The sequence below is a fragment of the Mustela lutreola genome, chromosome 6 (assembly GCF_030435805.1).
Source record: "Mustela lutreola isolate mMusLut2 chromosome 6, mMusLut2.pri, whole genome shotgun sequence".
Classification (NCBI taxonomy): Eukaryota; Metazoa; Chordata; class Mammalia; order Carnivora; family Mustelidae; genus Mustela; species Mustela lutreola.
In genome coordinates, this window is record NC_081295.1 from 117,534,742 (window position 1) to 117,555,041 (window position 20,300).

The window sequence follows — 20,300 nt, forward strand, 5'->3', positions numbered from 1 at the left end:
AAATATACTTAACACAACTGAACTGTACACTTAAAAATGGTTAAGATGGTGGAACACTTGGCTGGCTCAGTTGAAAGAGCGTTAAACTCTTGAACTCAGCGTTGTGAGTTTGAGCTCCATATGGGGTGTAGAGATCACTTAAAAATAAAAAATCTTTAAAAACTGGTTAAGATGGTAAATTTTATGTTATGTGTTTTGCTTGAATTATATATATATATAATTGTATATTACATAAGTATAGATTAAATGTACATCCACCATACCATCTAGACATTCCACTCCTCAGTATTTACTCAAGAGAAAGGAAAGCATAGGTTCATACAAAGACTCCATGAGTATTCAAAGGAACTTTATACATAATAGCTCAAGCTGGATGCAAACTAGATGTCCATTAATGGGTGAGTGGAGAAATGAACTGTGGGGTTTTCATAGATGGAGTGGAATGTAAAAAGGAATGAACTATTTATACACGCAATAACATGATGAATCTCAGCCTGATTATACTGAGTGAAAGAATGCAGACAAAATCAAGCCCATACTGTAAGTCCATACTGGAAATTTCTAGAATGACAGAAAGAAAATTGGGGGCACTGAGGGAAAGTGGGAAGGGTCACAGAGGAGCATGAAGACGACTTTGGGCATGATGGATAATGGTTCACTCTCTTGATTGTGGTGTTGACTTCACAGGGGTGTGTGTGTGTGTGTTTGTGTATGTGTGTGTGAAAGTGAGAGAGCGGGAACTTAACAAATTGTGTGAGCGAGGAAGGAGGCAAGAGAAGGAAGAATGCCAGGAAGGAAGGAAGGAAGTGGGGAGCGGGAGGAAGGGAGGAAGGGAAGGGAGGGAAGGGGGTAGGAAAGAAGGTCCGGCCAGGCACGCCTGGATGCCAGATGGATAATTTTAGACATGACATCCTTTGAGCTCCAACCTCACTCAACGCCCACATCCACATGTCTGTGTGGGGAATGTGGATTTTCAAGCATACCAGCAAGCAGTGCCCTTCCCTTTGGCAGGAGGCTGCTGCCTGGGGAGGCCAAGGGTGGAGAGGGAAGCTCGCCCGGCAGCAGGAATAATTAGGCAGATGTGAGTCCTGAGAAGGGCAGAAAAGGGGGATGCCAGGATGTGAGCTGAAGAATTCAGGGTGACATCTTGCAGGTGTGGCCTTCTGCCAGAGCTGACCCCCATCCAGAAAGCAGTAGGGTGGGAGGCTGGAGCGGACTCCCGTTTTTCTGTTCCCAGATGGCAGGTGGGAATTAAGAGTGTGGCTCTGGGCACCAGCCGCAATTTCTCAGGATGCGTCATACCTTCTGCTTGCATCTGGTGCCGAGAGGAAAATCCAGTCCTACCAAACCCAAGAGGATTTAAGGGTGGGGCTGAAGGAACCTGCACTGAGAGCCATGCAAACACTGGCAATTTGGAAGAGGAATCGAAAATAGTTGATAGCCAGCAAGAGACATCTTCTTCCTTATGAGTTGGGTCCGTTCCTGCTTGGAGTGATTCTAGGGCCCTGGAAAAACCCACCATCCTCCATACATTGCCCTGATTCTTCAGCAGATGCTGAAATGCTCCTATTAGAGTCTCACCCTTGGGTTTAAGACTGTCATTTATACAACGACGTCCACATCAACTAAGGGGGGAAGGGTGGGGAAGCATGAAACGGCACTGAGAGAGACCAGAGATGCTAAAGCAAGGCACTTTGTAACTTACCCACCCACTACACCCCCACCCCGGGCTTGCCCTGAGAGGAAGAGAAACAAGTTCTAGGGGAGAGACAGGGACATTTGGTAACCAGGCAGCCAGGTACAGAGGGGTCTCCTGAGGCAAGGAATATGTCCCAAGTCCCAGTTTCAAATCAGGGGATCCTCCAGCCCCATGTCCCCAGTATATGCCACAACTGAGGAAAGAGTGAAGGGGCTTCCCAGCTGGGGGTGGAAAGGACCTCAGGCCCTTGCCAGCTCCTCCTCTTCCTGAGACCGTAGGTGAGACCCCATCCCTACCCCCCACTGACACTCCTCATGTGGTCCCCCTTTGGGGCACTTGGAGCTTAATTTTCATAGCTGTAACCCATGTAAATGTGTAGGAGGTGGGGAGCTGTTCAAGTAGAGTCAGGGTCAGGAGGAGTCTGTCTAGCAGAAAGGCGAGAGGAGGGCCCTGTCTCCTAGATCAGAGGGTCAGTGGGCTGGATTGACTGGGTCCAGGAATAAAATTCTGAGGTGGTTCCATGATCAGCCCTATTATACAGATGAGAAAACCGAGGTCCCAGGAGATGAATCCCTGGTTCAAGATCACACAGTTAGTAGGTGTCAGGAACCAAGATTTACCTTTTTTACAGATTAGGAACCAAGACAGAGAGGGCAGGTGATTTCCCTGAGTTCACACAGCCAAGGGGGATGAGAATCATGGCCCAGGCCTTCTTGACTCCAGAACCCACATTCCTTCCATCCTTCCTCCCATCCCCCAACCTTGTCCAGAGAATGACCCCACCTCGTACTTACTCAGTCGCCTCAAGTAAGAAACGGTGTCTTCATACCCTCGGTAGTAATAGTTGTGCAGGATCTGCAAGGGGGGAGAGCAGGACAATGACAAAGGCTGCAGCAATGGAGAGAGCAGAGGTCCCCTCCCCCAGAGCAGCTCCTTTCATTGCCTTTGAGCTTTATTTAAATGGATTTTTAAAATGAACCCATCCAGTGTCCCATCCCTCACTATCTGCTAAGAAGTGGGGAGCAGTTATGATCTTGTGTCCATTAATGTGGCGGGTCATTAATGTGTTAAATCATTTACAGCTGATCATCAGCTTCCCCTGGGCAGGAGAGGGTGAGACGTTTGTAGTAGAACCAGAAAAGGTGCACGAGGGCCATATGAAGAGCCAGGTTTAAATCCCAGTGCTGTTACTTTCTAGCTGTGCGGCTCTATGGCTGTAACCTCTCACGGCCTCAGTTTCTTCATCTGTAAAATGGGAACAGTGGTCGTATCTATTGCAAAGGATGCTAGGGGGTTACATGAGATATTGCTCACAAAGCTTTTCCATAAAGGGCCAGAGAGTAATATTTGGGGTTTTGAACACCACAGAGAGTCTCTGTCTCTTCCCGTTCTTCTTGTTCTTCTTGTTCTTGTCCTCCTCCTCCTCCTCCATCTTCTTCTTCTTCCCTCTTCCTTCTCATCCTCCTTTTCCTTCTTCCTCTTCTTTTCCCTCTCTTTCTCCTACTTCTACAACTATCTAAAAATGGAGAGCCCATTCTGAGCTCACAGTCTATATAAAAACAAACACCTTGAGAATGAAAGTCGAGCCCTGATGGTGAGCAGAAAGTCAAGTTCGAGAGGCTCTGATGAATACAATGTATTTATTCTGTCTTTCTTGAACTGCCTGTTGGTGGATTGCTTTTATGAGAGTAAATAGTCATACTCTTTACCAATAAATTAGTGTAAGGCAGATGCTGGATTGTAAACAATAATTAGACTGTAAGTCACAAAACTGGCTTAGAGGAGTTATCATTCAAACAACAATTGCTGAGAACCTTCTATAAGCAAAGTCCTTTGTAGACATAGTGAGTGTAGTCAAAGAAATAAGTAAAACTTGGTGCCTACTCCCAGGATCACACTTCTTGCCAAAGAATGACATGCATTTTGTAAAGACATGTAGACTTAATTTTTTTAGAGCAGTTTTGGAAAGGTTATGATCTCAGGGTGCTAGGATTGAGCCCCGAGTCAGGCTTTTGGCTCAGTGCTCATTGGGGAGTCTGCTTCTCCCTCTCTCTGTGCACCTCCCCCTCACTCGTGCTGTCTATCAAAATAAAATAAAATAAAATAAAATATTTTTTAACAAGTAAAATAAATAAAATTGAAAACAAAACCCAAAACACATGCCACTGGCTGGATTTGGCCCATGGGCCATGGTTGCTGAAGCCTACATTGCATGTCAGAGTGGGAAAGTTCCAGTAATGTCCTATCAGCAGCTCTGACATCATCTCCTTTTATAGGGGAGAAAATTGAGGCTGGGAGCACCTAAGGGCCTCATTCAAGGTCACACAGCTAGTTAGCCACAAATCCAGGATGCAGGTGTAGGAGGAAGTCTAAGGAGGCACGGATGGAACTGCATAGATCCTGTTGGCTCCCCCAGGCCCTGTCAGCTTCCCCCTGTTCCCCTTCCTTCCAGGCCCCTTGTCTCACCAGTAGGTCCGGCGGGAACAGGGCATGGGTCATCCTGGCGATGTTCTCCAGGGAGAACTGGAAGGAGCAGTTGAACATGCGGAAGTCATGGAAGATGGCAGGGCAGTCCCGGGGGCAGATGTCTTGCTGCCCGCTGAAGGTGGAGATGGTAATGGCATCGGTCCAGAAGGAGCAGGGCTGCATGCCCGTGAAGCCCCCGTCGATGTAACGCTATGGGGCGGGGGGAGGCAAAGTCGTAAATGCTAATGGGATCAGAGAGGTCCTCTTCCCTCTTCAGGGAGTCCACCAAGGAAATGGATCCCTTGGGACAAGCCTGGAGACCAAGGTCCAGGTGGGTGCATGGTGTGTCCACAGTGGCCCCTGAACTCCCAGCCCAGGGCTTTGTCCTTACACTGTCTCCCCTCAGCCATCTCGAAGGTGCTGAGCCCGGGGAGGGAGGGGCATTCGTACTCTGGATAAAGCAGGAGCACATGCTCCCCTGTCACAGCTCCCCATCCCAGCTGCCCCTCCTCAGCCACTCAACTGCTAAAAGCAGGGTGGGGGGAATGGAGCCTGTTCCCATGGTCTTTCTGGAAGGTGAACACATGGTGGATCTGAGCAGGTTGGGCACTATCCCCTCTTCCAGACCGCCCTGAGTCCAAACTGCCTCCCTCTATTGAGGTCGGGTATCTTCAGCACTTTCCAGAACACCCCCAACCATGGTCTGGCCACCAGCCACCACATAGCCCTTCCCTCTTGGGGCTTCTGTTGCCTCAGCTGTGAACAAAGGACCACAGATTCTGAGGTTCTAACTCTCTGGGGTGCCTGGGAAGCACACGGCTGACATAAGCAATATGTGCTCCATCTCCTAGCTGAATCCTGATTTCTGGACTCATTTTCTCATTTTCTTTTTACATAAAATGAGGAAAGGGCATGTGTTAGATATGCCTACTCAGAGCGCGGTCTGAGGACCAGCAACCCCAGCCAAAGCTGGTTGGAGATAGGCAGGGTCTCTGGCTCCGCTCCAGGGCTAGGGGATCAGAACTTGCATTGTTTTACAAGACCTTCCCCCTCCTCAACCGTTGATTCAAGTGCATTAGCCTAGATGACTTTAAAGGTCACCATCATTTACGGTTCCAGGTAACAATGTCACAGGGTCTGTATTCTATGCTCTCTGTCAAGTATGGGAAAATCCAGCAAGGCTATGGAGTCCTGACTAGCCAGGCTCAGTATTGGGTTGGTGGGCCCAGAGAAAAGCCCAGTGTATGGAAGGAAAGTTCATCTGAAAGCCCCAGAAATCCATCTTTACTGGGAATTCTAAGTAGAAAAACACAAGAGTATTACCAACTCTTGGTCTTCCCACTGAATTCTGAAACCACCCCTCTACTCTCCCAGATGTGGGCCACAGGGCACTCCTGGGTCCCTGCTCACCCTCTCCCATGTTGAAGAACTCACCACGCCACGGTAAGTTGGGGGGATGAGACCACAGTACACAGGGACAAAGCAGCCGCAGTAGAGGGCCTGTTGGGAGAGAACCCGCAGAGAGTGAGGCTCTTGTGGCTGGGTGGGGAGGGCTCACCAGCAGGCCTCTGGGCCACCACCAACCTGGTCCTTCTTAAATCCAAGGCAGAGGCACTGCCCTAGGGAGTTGAGCCCCAAGTTCAATTCCTGACCTGGCCCCAAAGAGCTGGGTCCTTGTTAACCTACTTAGTAGTCTGGACCCATGTCCTAGCTGTAAAGAGACAAGGCAGCCTCAGTGACCTCCAGGGTCCCTTCTGGTACCATATCTCCATGAATCCAGTGGAATTCAATAGCCATTAATGTGTGTGTGGCCAGGTCCAGGCTCTGGGACCAAAGGAGAGTAAGATGTGCCCACTTGGGAATGGTCGACAGGGGAGAGTAAGGAAGAAGGTGATGGTACACAGGGTGACAGGGGCTAGGATAGAGGTGAACATGGTGGGCATTGGGCCTCTAAGGAGGAGCACGCAACCCAGGAGAGTGTGGGACAGGCAGGTGTTGAAGGGAAGTTCCCAGGCAGAGCGACTAGTTTTGTCAAGCAGGTGACGTGAGCTGGGAAGGGGGGAAGGGCTTTCCAGGCAGATGTCACGGCAAGTACAAAGGTCCAGGGGTCTGTTTGTGTGTGGTTTGCTCTGGTTGGCAGAAGTAAGAGCAGGAGCTGACAGGAGGTAGAAGGGAGAGAAAAGTCTCAAAGAGCTGAGTGCTAAAAAATGCAGAGGGACATGAGGTAAGTTGAGGAGGTGTCCGTGCCTACTGCCCATTCACTCCCCCAGCTCCCAGCGTGGGGCTGTGAGGCTGCATGGCAAGGGTCTTGTATTCGGGAGAGAAGAGGGGAGTGGGGATATGGGAGGGAAGTCCATGCCACTTAACACTTTTGTCCTGAAAGAAAACTGGGCATATCCACAGCACTTGCCAACAATAATAACTCACAACTAAGATTTATATTAATGAGCACAAAATGGTGCACAGAGCACCCAGTGTGATAACGCATTTGGTAATAATTGAGTCTTTTTATCAAGAGCCATTGGGAAAGAAGGTACAGAATGAAGGGCTGGTTCCACAAACTGGGATCTACTCCCTGGTCTGCCCCCACACTCCTCCACAACAATAACCAGGCCCTACCCCCACCCCGGGGCCCCACCCCTGCACCCTGGGCCCCGCCCCTTGCCTCAATGAGCTCTTCCTTGGATGTGTACTCTGAAACCACGACACTCTCTCCATCTGTGAACCGGGTTAGGGACACGTGGAGCTTCCCTGTGGCGGCCTTGTAGGAGTCCTCGGGCAGGACCCTGTACAGAAACTGTCGCATCATCTGCACCATCTTGCAAGATGGCGACAAGGGCCCCAGGAAGGATTTCTTCACCTCTGCGACACCGACGTTGAGGACTCTGAGGTACTCATCTGTGGAGGAAGCAGAGAAGAGAGGGCAGGTCAGCAGCCCTCCACCTTGTCCTATACCCGACAGAGGAAACCCCAAGACTTCTGAAGCAGGGCTGGTCTCAGGGATCAACCTGTCATTCTGCACACATGGAAAACAAAGCACAGGAGAATTAAGTCACTGCTCACCAATGGCAGAACTAGAGCCAGCCGGGGTGCCTGGGTGGCTCAGTGGGTTAAAGCCTCTGCCTTCAGCTCAGGTCATGATCCCAGGGTCCTGGGATCGAGCCCCACATTGGGCTTTCTGCTCCATGGGGAGCCTGCTTCCTCCTCTCTCTCTCTCTGCCTGCCTCTCTGCTTACTTGTGATCTCTGTCTGATAAATAAATAAAATCTTAAAAAAAAAAACAAAAACAAAACTAGAGCCAGCCATCCTGACTGAAGACAAAGGACCACTTGCCTACCCCACACGGTCTTTCCCCAACTTGCCTGAAAATCTAATACCAGACTACATTCTTTTGGGACCTCAGAGGGTTTTTTTTTTTTTGCCTCATATGAGATTCCTATTAAAACACTGGTACAATTGAAAGCCTTCACAAAGGGACACACTGTGATCTTCTGCTTGGGGCCCACCAAATCTGTGGGCAGGGAAAGGGGAATGGCCCTGAGGCAGGTCACCTACAGGGATGGGTAACCTGTGTCCTGAAACCATGGCCTCCATCTTCCCTTTAAATCCCCTGGCACAGTCCTGAGGGAGAGAAGGCCGAGAGGTATGGAGCACAAGCTAAGCCAGGCCAAGCTGCAGGTGTCTCCAGGACAGGGAGAAGAAGCTTCTCCCTCTTTCTGAGGGGAGCACAGCCAGGTCACATGAGGGCCTACATGTGCCAGGTGGGGCTTAGAGGGTGGATGTGTTGCTCAGGGGATTGCAGAGGAAGGTGTAACCTGTCCCCCACCCAGTACCCAGAATTCCCCTGGGGAAGTTAGGGCCGTAAGTTTGATGAGAATTTCTCTCCTGCTGGATCTCATAGCAATACTATGAGGTAGGCATTTCTAGCCTCATTTCACTGATCAGGAGACTGAGGTTCAGAGAGATAATACAACTTGCCCAAGGCCAACCACCTGGTGAGTGAACAAAGTGGGATTTTAACCTAGAATGTGTGACCCCAGAACCCATACTCCTTCCACTACAGGCTTCTAGAGCTGGGCCTGTACCTGCTCCTTACCTGTTGCTGCTAATTCCTACCCTGTGCAAGCCCTCCGGCAAAATTAGAAGCTCTGAAAAGGACTGCTAACTTTTTTAAATGAATATTTAACTGTAGAACATCCTATGCTGAAGAACTCTCTTACAAGCAATGTCATGTAGATGGTTATTTGGGAAGTGATGCAGTCATGAACTCTCTGCCACTGGAGGTAATCAAGCAGAGGTGGGACACGTACCTAAGCCAGAGAACTTATGGAAGGGATTCCTGCATAAGTGTGAAGATTCTTTACATCATGGAGATTCCGGGATTCTTATGGGTGCCTGACAATATATCTGGAGAGTCATCACCGCGGGCATTATTTTCCCATTTACAAATAGAGCCGCTAAAGCACAGGAGGTTAAATGATTTGCCCAAAGTCACACACAGCAATTTGGAAACAAACAAAAGCCAGGGCAGTTCTCTTCTGTGTTTCACAGTTCACAGATGATTCCTCCTTAACCCTGGAGATGGGTAGGATGAAGAGCTTCACCGTCATTTTACAGATGTAGAGACCAAAGCAGAGAAAAGCTAAGTGCCTCGCCCCAGGTCAGACAGCCTGACGATGTTTGTTCTGACTCTAAATCCCACCTTCTTTCCCTGCACTTTGGACTGATCCCAGAGTCTGAGAAAGCCTGGGTTGCCATGGTGACCGTCTCCCCCCCCCCCACCCTCCCTCACCAACAATCAGAATCACAACTGCCTACGTGTAGTAGGGACAGACCTGAGCAAGACAACATAACATCTTGGCTTTCACCCTGTTACAGGGGAGGGTGCTCCCGGGAGGTGAGAAGGTGTGATTTTAGCAAGGTTAGCTTTACCGTGTCCCAACTTGTACCTACAGTGTTTTCCCTCAAGGGAAACGGATAGCCAACTCACCATCGTTATGTAGTTACGAAGCAACTGCACATTTGGATACCAAGGGGCTGGGTCACTGAATTCTCGCCCCACCAGACCAGTGAGGATGGGGAGTCAAACCAGGGTGGGGACACGCCGTTTTGGGAATTCTTAATGAGCAGCTTAAGTGGCCTTGCATGGGTTGGTGGCCTTTCCCACAATGCCTCTGAGCCAGGAGCACCTGGTTCAGCTCATCCCTCTGCACCTGTACTCCCCACGGCAGATGCTGGCTAGGATGGACGGAAGGAGATTTGTTCCCACTGCACAAGAAATACATGTTCCTTGGGAGAAAAACAATTTTTAAAAATGCAGATATGGGGGCGCCTGGGTGGCTCAGTGGGTTAAGCATCTGTCTTTGGCTCAGGTCATGATCTCAGGGTTCTGGGATCGAGCCCCACATCAGGCTTCCTGCTCAGTGGGGAGTCTGCATCTCCCTTTTCCTCTCCCTCTGACCCTCCCCCAGCTTGTGTTCTCCCTTTGTCTCAAATAAATATATAAAATCTTTTTTTTAAATGCAGGTATGCAAAAAGAAAAAAAATTAAAGTGTCTTGGAATCCCTTCAACCAGAGATCAACATCTCATTTACGTCTTTCTAGACTATATGTTACTTACCTATAAGAATACTTACATGAAGTCATACTATATATATTATTTTGTAACTTGCTTTTTTAACCTATTAAATCATGTCTTTCCACATCAATAAGTGCCTATTTATAACCAATTTACAAGAAGCATGGAAAGCTATTGTAATGTTATCCCATTATTTGCTGAGCAGGTGCCCAGGAGGGGTTGGCTATGTAGTCTGTTTCTTTGCTTTTCTAAACAATGCTGCAGGGAATAATCTTGTGCTAATGTTTTTTCTCCTCTATGTCCTTAATAATTGTACTCAAGATAAATTCCTAGAGGTGGGAATGCTAGGTCAAAGGCATGCATATTTTGTCTCGTACTGCTTGTTTTAATCGTGGCTTTTATATAACATCCATTTACAGTCCGTTCTTAGTTCATCAGGAGTGGTGATGGGTGACAGGGACAAAGCAGTGGCCAAGACAATAGGAATAGTATAGACATCTCCAGGATATTCCCATTGGAAAAAGTGGTGCTGTCGAGAAATTAGCAGCCCTCTAGCCAGGATCATGTAGTCAGAGAGGGAGGGGACAAGAGATTGTCTGACTTCTCCCACTCAGGTGCCCAGCTTCACATTCTCTCCTGCTGCTCCCTGGGGCTGTGGAGCAAAGGCTGCCTTTAACCCTAGCTCTCCTTGCTCCTTTTCAGGTCTTTCCCTGTGCCTCTGTCTTCAGAGTCTCCAACAATCCCTTTCTCTGTCTCTCTTTTTCTCTTCTTTTTTTCTTTCTTCCTTTCTTTTTTTCTTTTCTTTTTTTTTTTTTCAAGATTATTTATTTATGTGTCTGGGAGAGAAACCACAGAGGGAAAAGAAGAAGCAGACTCTCTGCCAAGCAGAGAGCCTGATGCGGGACTCGAGCCCAGGTCCATGACCTGAGCCAGAGGCAGATGCTTAAATGTGTCTCTTCCTTCTTTCTCTCTCTTTTCCCAGCCAAGAGAGAAGCAACTAACCTTCTGGTTAAACAAGACTCTGTCGGTAGAAAGTCAAGTGTTAAGCATAGCAATTGCTGGGTTCTGGGAGAAGGGATAAATTTAGCTTGCTTCTTTATGCATCTCTGTACTTTCCAGCACCTTCTCCCATTTAAAGGCCTCCTTCCAAGCTGCAGGCTGCCGGGCTCTGAGACACAGTATCCCACACTGACCACAGCAAGATGGGATTTAAAAGCAGCACCACGGGGGACTCGAGGTTGGCTCTCCCACCCCCAACCCACGCTTGCTACATACACTTCTGCTTCCTCCCACCTCCTTTCACACCTTTTATTATCTAAGTGCGCTCTGTCTCCTAAGCCAAGAAGAAGATTCTCTGGAGGAAGATCCTTATGGTCCTCCCCTCTCTAAGTCCTATCACTGTGCTTTGCCTAGGGAAGGCCCTTCAGAAACCTTTGTTATAAGCTGGGAGTTCCTCGATGGCAAGGATGGACCATACTCACCTTTGCCTACCAAGCCTCCCATGACCCTGGGTGGGTGCCCAGTGTTTGTTCAATAAAACCTGACAGGGAGGAAAAGCAAGTGATGGAGGTGTTCACAGGGAAGAGCTACTCAATGTCATTACCCAGTAAAAGCTTGAAGGCAAGATCATCCCAGATAGATGAATAGATAACCAGGCCAACTGTGTTGGTACCTGTGGCCAATTCATCAAGTTTATGAGCCTATTGTGCCAAGAATTTCAATAGAAAAATAAGTAAGATCCAGGACTAGGAGATTTAAAGGGCATTTGGAAGCCACTCCAGGTCTCAGCCACTCAGAGAGTTTTAACTCTTTTCTAGGACCAGACCCATTTTACGGAACAAGCTCAGGCTGTGGAGCCAGGGGATATGATTGAAATCCCAGCTTTGCCACACACCAACTGGGCCATCATCAGCAAGTCAAATTAACTTCTTCTGATCTCAATTTTGCCACCTATAAAATGGGAATAATAATTCCTTCAGTGGGTGGTTAGGAGGCAGATTGGCTTTTGTTTTTGTTTTGTTTTGTTTTGTTTTGTTTTGTTTTGTTTAAAGCGCCTGCATGTAGTATGTGCTCGCTATCAGTCAGGTTACCGCAGTAATTTTCCTTGTGACCATGGAAAAAAAAGTCTTTTTGATGTTTCTGGCTTTTGGCTTTCTCACCTGAACAGGAAACAGTGATTCTTGCCCCATATTTTTATTGAGGTGTGCTTAGGCTTACTTGGGGATGCAAAAGAGCACAGTAAATGGACTGTAGAGATGAGCATGTCCCTCTGTTTCAGACTGCAGTGGGGTGATAGGCTGGCTGTCATGCAGTAAAGGCACTGTTAACGTCCGCACTCCCTCCCTTGTCAACCTGGGGGGCCCTACAGATTTAGTACGAAAAAGGCGCAGGGCTTAGAAATATCACAGAAAAGGAAGGAAGGGGATTAGATATAGGTTTGTCTTATTATCTTATTAATTTGCTTAAGCATCTAATCTCCTCCACCCCCCTGCCAACATGGCATCATGAGAGCAAGGATGGTCACTGTCTTATTTATCCTTTTGTCCGTATTTCCTAATATGGTGCCTGAAACATGGGAGGCACTTAATCAACACGAATGCCTGCATGAATAATGAATAAATGAATGGACCTCAGGAATCACTGAGGTCCAGAAAGAGAAGCAGCTTCTTCAAGGTGATCCGCGAATAAAACAGCTTCTCTTCCCCTCCTCCACATGACCTCCTGCTAAATGGAGAAAAAAAAAAATCCTAGAAAGATGGGCATTTGGCAGCTGACAATTTAAACTGCTGGGGAATCTCCTTCACAGGGTGCCTGGATGGGGTCTGCGGTGGGGGAGAGATGTGCCCTGGAGGATGGGACTACGTGGCCCCAGTCTCCCGCGGACTGGTAGCTTAGCAACAACCTCTGGTTCAGCCAATCACCGCCTGGCGCCCCCCTCCTCTTGCCGCCAGCCCCGCTCCCCGACCGCAGGAGCGATAAGCGCGGCGGGGGGTGGGGGCCGCTAAGCAGGCGTCGCTGCAGCCCCAGGGGAGACAGCGGCGAGCAGAACTGCGTTCCCAGGAAAGCCCTGCAATTCTCAGAGTCCTTGCGTGGAGCACCTGGGAGTCTGCTCCTCCTACCTGGTCCCTAATTGCGGGCTGAATTATAGGCTGCATTTCTCTGTGGGTATATCTTGACTGCCCAACTTCACTATAATAATAAAAATTATTATTATCTTAACAACAGTCTTTTACCCAAAGCGGGTTTTCACGCTTACATTCTCAGTTTATCCTCACAGTGACAGTGAGCCCCCGAGGGGTAGTGACCTTCACTTATTCACCATTTTATTTCCATACCCCACACTGCAGGGCCATTGATTGGAAAATAGTTTGGCTTGAAGCAGCAGTGTTGCCACGGGAAGACCTTCTGGGCCAGCGATTTTTCGGGCAGGGAGCCCTTGTTCCAAAGAAATCACAAGTGGAAATCCAATACATAAGACAGCTAAAAGCAGAGCTGTTCTAGGTTGAAGCCAAGTGGGGTCTCAGACCCTGTTGGGTCGCCCCCATCCCACCCTAGGAAGGTGGTTGCTGAAAGCACCACCTTGAAACTACTAAGATTCTAGAAGCTTAGGTCAAAATATGAAACCAGACTAATTCTCTCCTTTTGCAGATAAGAAATCAAGCCCAGGATGAAGACAAAGCTCCATAAACACAGCTGGCTGGCTGGGTGGTTGGATGGATGGATGGAGAAATGAATCAAGGTGGATAGACCCTAGGTCACACAGTCTATGTTAACAGGAACTAGAAGAAAAATGTATGAGAAAACTTGTATTTTTCTATTCTGTTCTGAATGCACATTATAGGCTTTAGCCAAAGGCAAAAACAGCTCTGATCTACAGTAAATACTAAAAACAAAACAAAACAAAACAAACCCAAGCCAATACTCTTCTATGGGTGATAACAATCTTTCACACAGACCTTTTTCTAACCCTAAGAGTTTACTATAGAACTGGCTTTAAAAGTTCAAATCGGTTTATATCAGCTTGCCATGGAAACGACAGTGCCTCCCACTTGTTCCTCACCTTGGTTCCTATCAAGATACCAGTGGGACTCTTTCCAGCACTTGGGGCCTCACCCAGCCCCTGTGTGCCTTTCCCTCAGAATCCGGACACCATCTCCCCAACTTCCCACTGAAGGATCTGTTGATCACCTTGAGATAAATCAGGCAGAGAGGGAATGTATCTAGAAGGTTCTCTGGAGCCTCAGAATGTTCTGAGGGCCATTGCCCCTGCTCTGTTCTCTCTTTTTCTTTGGTGAGCCCAGAACTCTCTTCAGGATCCTGCTCCAAGGTAGAAACCAACATTGTCCCCTTTCTAGGCTCTGACCTGTCCTACCCGTCAGACTCTCCCTTCACTACTGAGGGGACCCCAGAATAATGCAAGAGCTGTGAACTAGTCACTCTCTAGTCTTAAAAGCTGTTTCTGTTTTGTTTTATTTTGTGTTGGGGTAGAGGGGGAGGTGGTCAAGAGACCTCCAAGTGATTCTCTGCTCTACAGACTGAAGGCCATCTCTGAACATCTCCTCATTTGAGATATGCTCAAGTTAGGGTGCCACCACAGAGTAACACCCATGCTTCCATCTTCCAACACCATGATAATGAAAGTTTGTTTCTGCTGACTGGGGACACTCACTGCCCCAGCTGTCTGAGACTTCGGATGGTCGGCTCTGTTACCAATATCTCTCTCCACCTGTGTCACAGGAGTCCTGAAGCTCTAGAAACCACAGTGTCCTAGTCCTCCCTGCTGCTTACTGAACTTACCATGTTTGCTACCACTTCCTGGTTTCTCCCTGGTGCTGGCTCTATGGCAGGCTCAGAGGCCTCACTGTCTCATTTCATCTTCAAGATGCTCCCTTGAGGGTTATCTCTTCATAGATGAGGAAACAGAGGCTCATCAGTAACTCGCCCAAGGTCACACAGCTGGAAAACAGCAGAGCTAGGCCTCCACATCCTGAAGGCCCCAAAGCTGGTGTTCTTTCCACCACAGCTGGCTGCCTCCACTGGGGACATGCCCTCTGTCTCTCAGAGCCTGTTTCCCACTGTGAGGCAAAGAGGTGGTTCCATGAAGACTCTTGGGATCTGCCTTTTCAGGACTTACTTTAGGCATACCTCCTAAGGGCTCAGATGTCTCTGGCAGACAGGAAGACTCTTTTTAGAGCAACAGAACCTAAATCACGTCTTCAAACATTTGCTCTTCTAACCCCACACCCAGAGCCCCTCCTCAGGACGGTCTGTCTCATCTCTCTTGGTTAAACACAAGTACACAATCCTGCTTATTACCCTTCTACACACATCTCTCTTTTTCTTTCTTTCCTTCCTTCCTTCCTTCCTCCCCGCCCCTTCCCTCTCCCTCCCTCTCTCCCTCCCTTCTTTCCTTCCTTCCTTCTTTCTTTCTTTCAAACCATGCAGACCTCACCCTTAAGCCCAGCTTAAAATCTGGGCCTCCTCCTTGAAGCCTTCCCTGTTCACTCCCACTGTACCCCCTCTTTTTCCCATTATTTTCCTCACCATTTATCTCAGGCTGCCTTGAGTGGCCTGTCCTGTTTCTCTGGCTAGCTGCATCCCTTGAGGACAGGGCCTGCATAAGAAGACCCTTCTCTCCCATGAGAGCCTCGCCCAGTGTTCAACCATTAGTAGACATTCAAGAATGAATAAATAAGCTATTTAATATCTCACAAACAGAGACTATTTGTTTGGTTCCCAATTACAGCCCCCACACTTAATTCAGTACCCGGCACACTACAGTAAATGAAGGTATGCTGAATAAATTAATAATGAATATTTAACAAAATTTAAAGACTGGACTGGAGAGGGACATCAAAGAGTGTCTTTTCTGCTGTGTTGTTAGGAATCTTTCCAAATGGTGGTCAGAAAGGCAAAACCTTCAATGACTCAGCTGGACCTGGAATTGTGAGAAAGCAAACCACAGAACAGTCTTCTCTGTCAAGCCCAATCCTGATCCCTATCAAGGCCCTGAGCTGGAGCTAGGGAGGAGAATTTTCCTTAAGCGGTGGTTTTATGAGGACAGAGTTGGAGCAATGGGTCAAATCCTGACTCAAAGGAGGTTTGGAGTTTTATCATTTGTTTGCCTGTTTGCCCTATAGAATCAGAAATGGAGCTCACCAATCTTTGCTGAATTTACTCCCAAAGTAAAGCAAGGAAGACAATACTATCTTAGTATTTAGTGAGCGGATTTAGAAATGAGCCACCAAATGCAGGGAGGGATCCTGGATTAGATCCTGGGACAGAAAAAGGATGTTAGTAGGAAAACTGGTGAAATGCATCATGAATAGTAACGGGCAAGTGTTGATTTCTTAGTGTTGACAAGTGTACCATAGTTATGAAGATGCTCACATTAGGAGGGAGCTGGCTGAAGGACATGCCAAACTATCTGTATGAGCTCAGCAATCTTTCTGTAAATCCAACAATACTCCAAAGTTACACATTTATTATAACTGAAGTAAAAACAACAAAACAAAACAATAAACACAGATGACCACAGCTGTCAGACACACAGAGCCTGCCACTCAGGAAGGGCTCAGTTAATGCCTGCTGATGTTGGGGGAAACAGATTGCAGGAAGGGCCCCGCATGAGTTGTTTTCTAAATTGTTCTAACAATTTGTTTGTAGGTGCAACCAACACATTCAGCATCTGACCAGATTTGCCATTCAATTCTCTTCCTTAAGAGTTTGAGAGGATTGTTTGGGGAAAATGAACCTTTATCCACTTGGCTGGAGAGGTTAAACATGTAAAGCATATGTTTACTTTGAGCGACTTAAAAGATGCCAATCTCAACATGGTCATTACAACCAACCATCGCTGTGTAGTGATATGATTTCTATGGCATTTTATTAAAAAGTCCCTTTTGCATTTATTACGTCATTGGACTTCAGTTTCTTAAGCAATGTGCAAATAATTGCTTGGCCACAGAGTTTGGCAGGAAAACAGTCGAGTTGCTTGCAAAGCAACATCTGAACTCGTTGATTTAAGAGGATGGAGGAGGTAGAAATTAAGAGAGCTCAGTCTTGGCTCTGCTGTATAAACCCTGGCAAGTTATCTAATCTCTCTAAATACCTGTTTCCTCCTTTCTAAAATGGGTATAAATATAGTGTCTGCCTCATGGAGTTGTGAGAGAATTAGAGAAAATGATTCGTGCAAGGCGTTGAGCACAGTGCCTGGCACATTCTAGGTGCTTGATAAATGGCTGTTAATAGCATGACACCAAGACATGAATCAGAGCAGAGTGACTTTTTACAGGAACTGTTGCCATCTCAGGCAGATAAGTAACTGAGAATGATATCCGAAGAAGACATTTTGATTCTGAAAGCGCACCCAGCACCCAGGACCGAACTCCAGGTTCCGCCGGGGATGCGCGCACTCCTATGCGCATGCGTGCGAGCACGTACGCATGCGGGGACACATACGCACACACGCACGCAGAGGGGGAAAATGGAGGTTCTCATTCCTGTCTTTAAAGAAGTTTGGAAAGACTTTCCACTCCAGCAGTCCAGGAAACTTTCCAGCTTCAGGAATAGCAACGACAACAACAGAGAGCCTGATATAAAAGTCGTGAGATATGGTTGAACTCACAAGAAAGAAGAGGAACAAATGAAGGAATTGAAAGCCAGCGCCAGGAGAGAGAAAGCTGATGATATGGTTATCAAACCAGAAACCGGAAGGGATAGAGGCTGTGGTCCTGGCTGTGTGAGGGGCACTGAGACCCCTGCTGAAAGCCAAGATGCTACATTAACTGCTGGGCCAGTGAAAGGTGCCAGGAGCTTATTTCTGCCCAGGGTGGGGGGGGGGGGAAGTCACCCATAAGAATTCAAAGCCCCTTGCCTGCTTTAGGCAATTGATCCTGAGTTGGTGATAACCCTAGGGTGCCTGGGGTTGGGGGGAGGCAGGTTAAGGCCAAGGCCAACCAGCTCAGATAGGTCCGGTCACTGCCCAGACCACACAGAATTCCCACAAAAACTAAGTCCTCGTGCCCATGAGCTCACAGTTAGAATATTAAAAATATCAACTGGACCAGGTTGCAGTCTAGTCATTTTGCTTTAGTAAGTTTAACAACGAAGGGCATTCTTCAGTGAAGTTTGAAAAAAATGCTGCTTTTCTATTTCAAGATAGTTTTGTTTTGTTTTGTTTTGTTTACTCATTCATCCATTCACTCAGCCTTCATTCGCCAAAGACTTATTTTGTGACTAATATTTGCCAAGCACTGTGCCAGTAACATCCATGACTTCTTTGGTCCCTCACTACGATGTCCAAAGCATGTGCTCCCCACCCCAGCCTAGGTTAGAGATGGGAAAACCAAGGGAAGGCAGGTCACTATGATTAACAGGAGGCAGACCAACACACCTGTAGCTGACTCTATCTCCATGGGAGGGGGCGTGCTGGGACCTGTTGTGTACATGTATGTGGGGCAGGGCCCGTGCTGCTTCTCTGGCCTTGTTGTGTACTTGCAAGGTCCTTTTAAAGCCTGTTCCCTGCGCAGAGGGACAGCTTGCCTTCCTTTCTGAGAATTCAAGCGTGTTTGTGCCACTGGTCTCTCAGTTGGAACACTCTGAGCTCACCTGACTCTTCCTCCCTCCCTTCTGCCTGGAGAGGCCTCCCCTGAAATTTGCACCTGAAACTTCATCCCTTAATCGTTCACCACACCCTTCTCCTGCTTTATTTTCCCCTTGGAGTATGCATGCTGATGTTTTCCTATGAGTTTGGTGATTTAGGGCTTGATTTCACCAAGACAAGGTCAGCTTCATGAGGGCTGTTTCGTTCCCTGCTAGATCCCTAGGACCTAGTATGAATGAATGGTCTATTTTATCACAGTAATTCATTCAAAATATGGCCCTCAATTTCTTTGTCTGCACATTACATAGATTAGATTCAAACAGTGGCTTTCAAACTTAAAAAAAAAATTGTTGGAAAATTTACTCTAAATGAAATTTTTAAAAGAATGGGCAATAGCAGGACTATACTTTTTGAAGCTGGGGAAGGTCCCAAGGGCTTCAGTTGTGTCCTTTTCTTGTTCCCTATCTCCCCTGCCCCTCAACCTCCCTCCTTCCCATAGAACTTTGGGGTTTCTCAGAACACAGTTTGGAAACCACTGGCTTAAGCAAGGTCTGCCTTCAGCGCTTACTTCCTTTCCCAAAGCCTAAATACAATTATCTATAGAATGAAAAATTTGGACTCACTGACATTCCTTCTGTGAAATTCTATCCATATCCATACCCGTAAGTGCAGAAAGTTATCTAAGAGTCAGATAAACCCCAAAATAGAAATTGCAGAAATACATTCAATATCATACTTGCCAATGGCCAGCAATCATCAGGAATTTATCAAGCATTTCTTGTTGGACAAGCAGTTTGTGGAGCCAGGGAACCCATGAGATCTCAGTTGGCTCACCCAATCTAGCTGATGAAATAAGACCCAGCTTCTGAAACAATTAAGACCATATATCATGAAGCACTAGGACAGGCAGACAGATTCTGTGGGTAAACTAGAGATCATGGAAAGAGATACAGTGGAGTACAATGGGAAGGTGTTTGGGGAGGAGGTAATATTTCTCGAGAGAAAACCAGAAGGTCATTTTTGGTGGGGGATGTAAGGGGTGTCGTGGTGCCCCACCCAGGCCCCAGTAGCAAGACTGAGGCACTCACACCCCCAGGTAACATGGAGGGGTGGGGGAGCCTACTGATGGCTCAGAAATGAGACCCTCCCAGCCAACACACTGGACTTGATCTGGCAATTATGGAATCATGGTCTTGGTCCCAGACAGGGACTGAGTTTTTCCATCACCACCATATCTCCAACTATGGTGGCTGTGGCAGAGACTGCTAGCTGTTCACCATCCATTCTCTTCCTCTCCCTTAGTAGCTGGAACCTGCAATTTTTAGTGAAAACCTGGCTTCCCAGAATAAAGTCTCTATTTTCCAGTCTTCCCTGTGGTCAGTTGTGGCCTTGGGGGACTAGAGTGCAAAGACCACATGAGTGAGAAATGCTCTTCCGTCTTGTGGAAGCCTCTGCTACCCAACCAAAGCAAGTAGACTATCAGTCCCTTAGTTTGCAATGCTCCTTCATAGAGACCACTGTGATTGTCAGGGGAGAGGCTGTGGAGAGGGGGAGGCAGGCACTGTTCTCCCCTGTTGTACAGTAACTGAGCTGAGCTCAAGGTGGCTTGTCCAAGGTCACTCACTGCTGAGTGGATTCTTGGGACCAGAGGGAAAGGAGGGGTGGACAAAGTTTGGATGTTGGGGTCACACCAGCTTTGGCTTGAACCCCACCTCCTTCCTTACCAAATCTTACTGTGAAAGACCACATGAAAACAATGCGTGTGGCCAGCTAGGCTCATAATCTGGCCATGGGACACTTTGGTTCTCAGAAATCTCTGATTCCTAGTCAGGTGCTCTTTCCCGTAGGGATTCTGGCCTGTGAGACAAGCGCTATCGGAGAGCCGACTGTGGGAGCTCGAGGGATTCAGTGCCTGAAGGGAATCAGGATTCACTCTCAGGGGAGGTGACGTC

At 47.7% G+C, this 20,300-nt stretch overlaps 1 protein-coding gene across 2 annotated transcripts in view; it reads right to left on the reverse strand.

Moving 5' to 3' along the window:
- Positions 1-20,300, reverse strand: part of PNPLA1 (patatin like phospholipase domain containing 1) — a 42,947-nt gene that overhangs the window by 10,877 nt on the left and 11,770 nt on the right. The window contains exons 2-5 of one of the 2 annotated variants that reach the window (XM_059178480.1): positions 6,831-7,063; positions 5,600-5,665; positions 4,166-4,375; positions 2,494-2,554 (exon numbers count right to left, since the gene is read on the reverse strand). In XM_059178480.1, the coding sequence (XP_059034463.1) occupies positions 2,494-2,554; positions 4,166-4,375; positions 5,600-5,665; positions 6,831-7,063 (570 nt within the window). Of the gene's footprint in view, positions 1-2,493; positions 2,555-4,165; positions 4,376-5,599; positions 5,666-6,803; positions 7,064-20,300 lie in introns of both variants that reach the window. The other variant, XM_059178481.1, reaches the window with a different exon arrangement.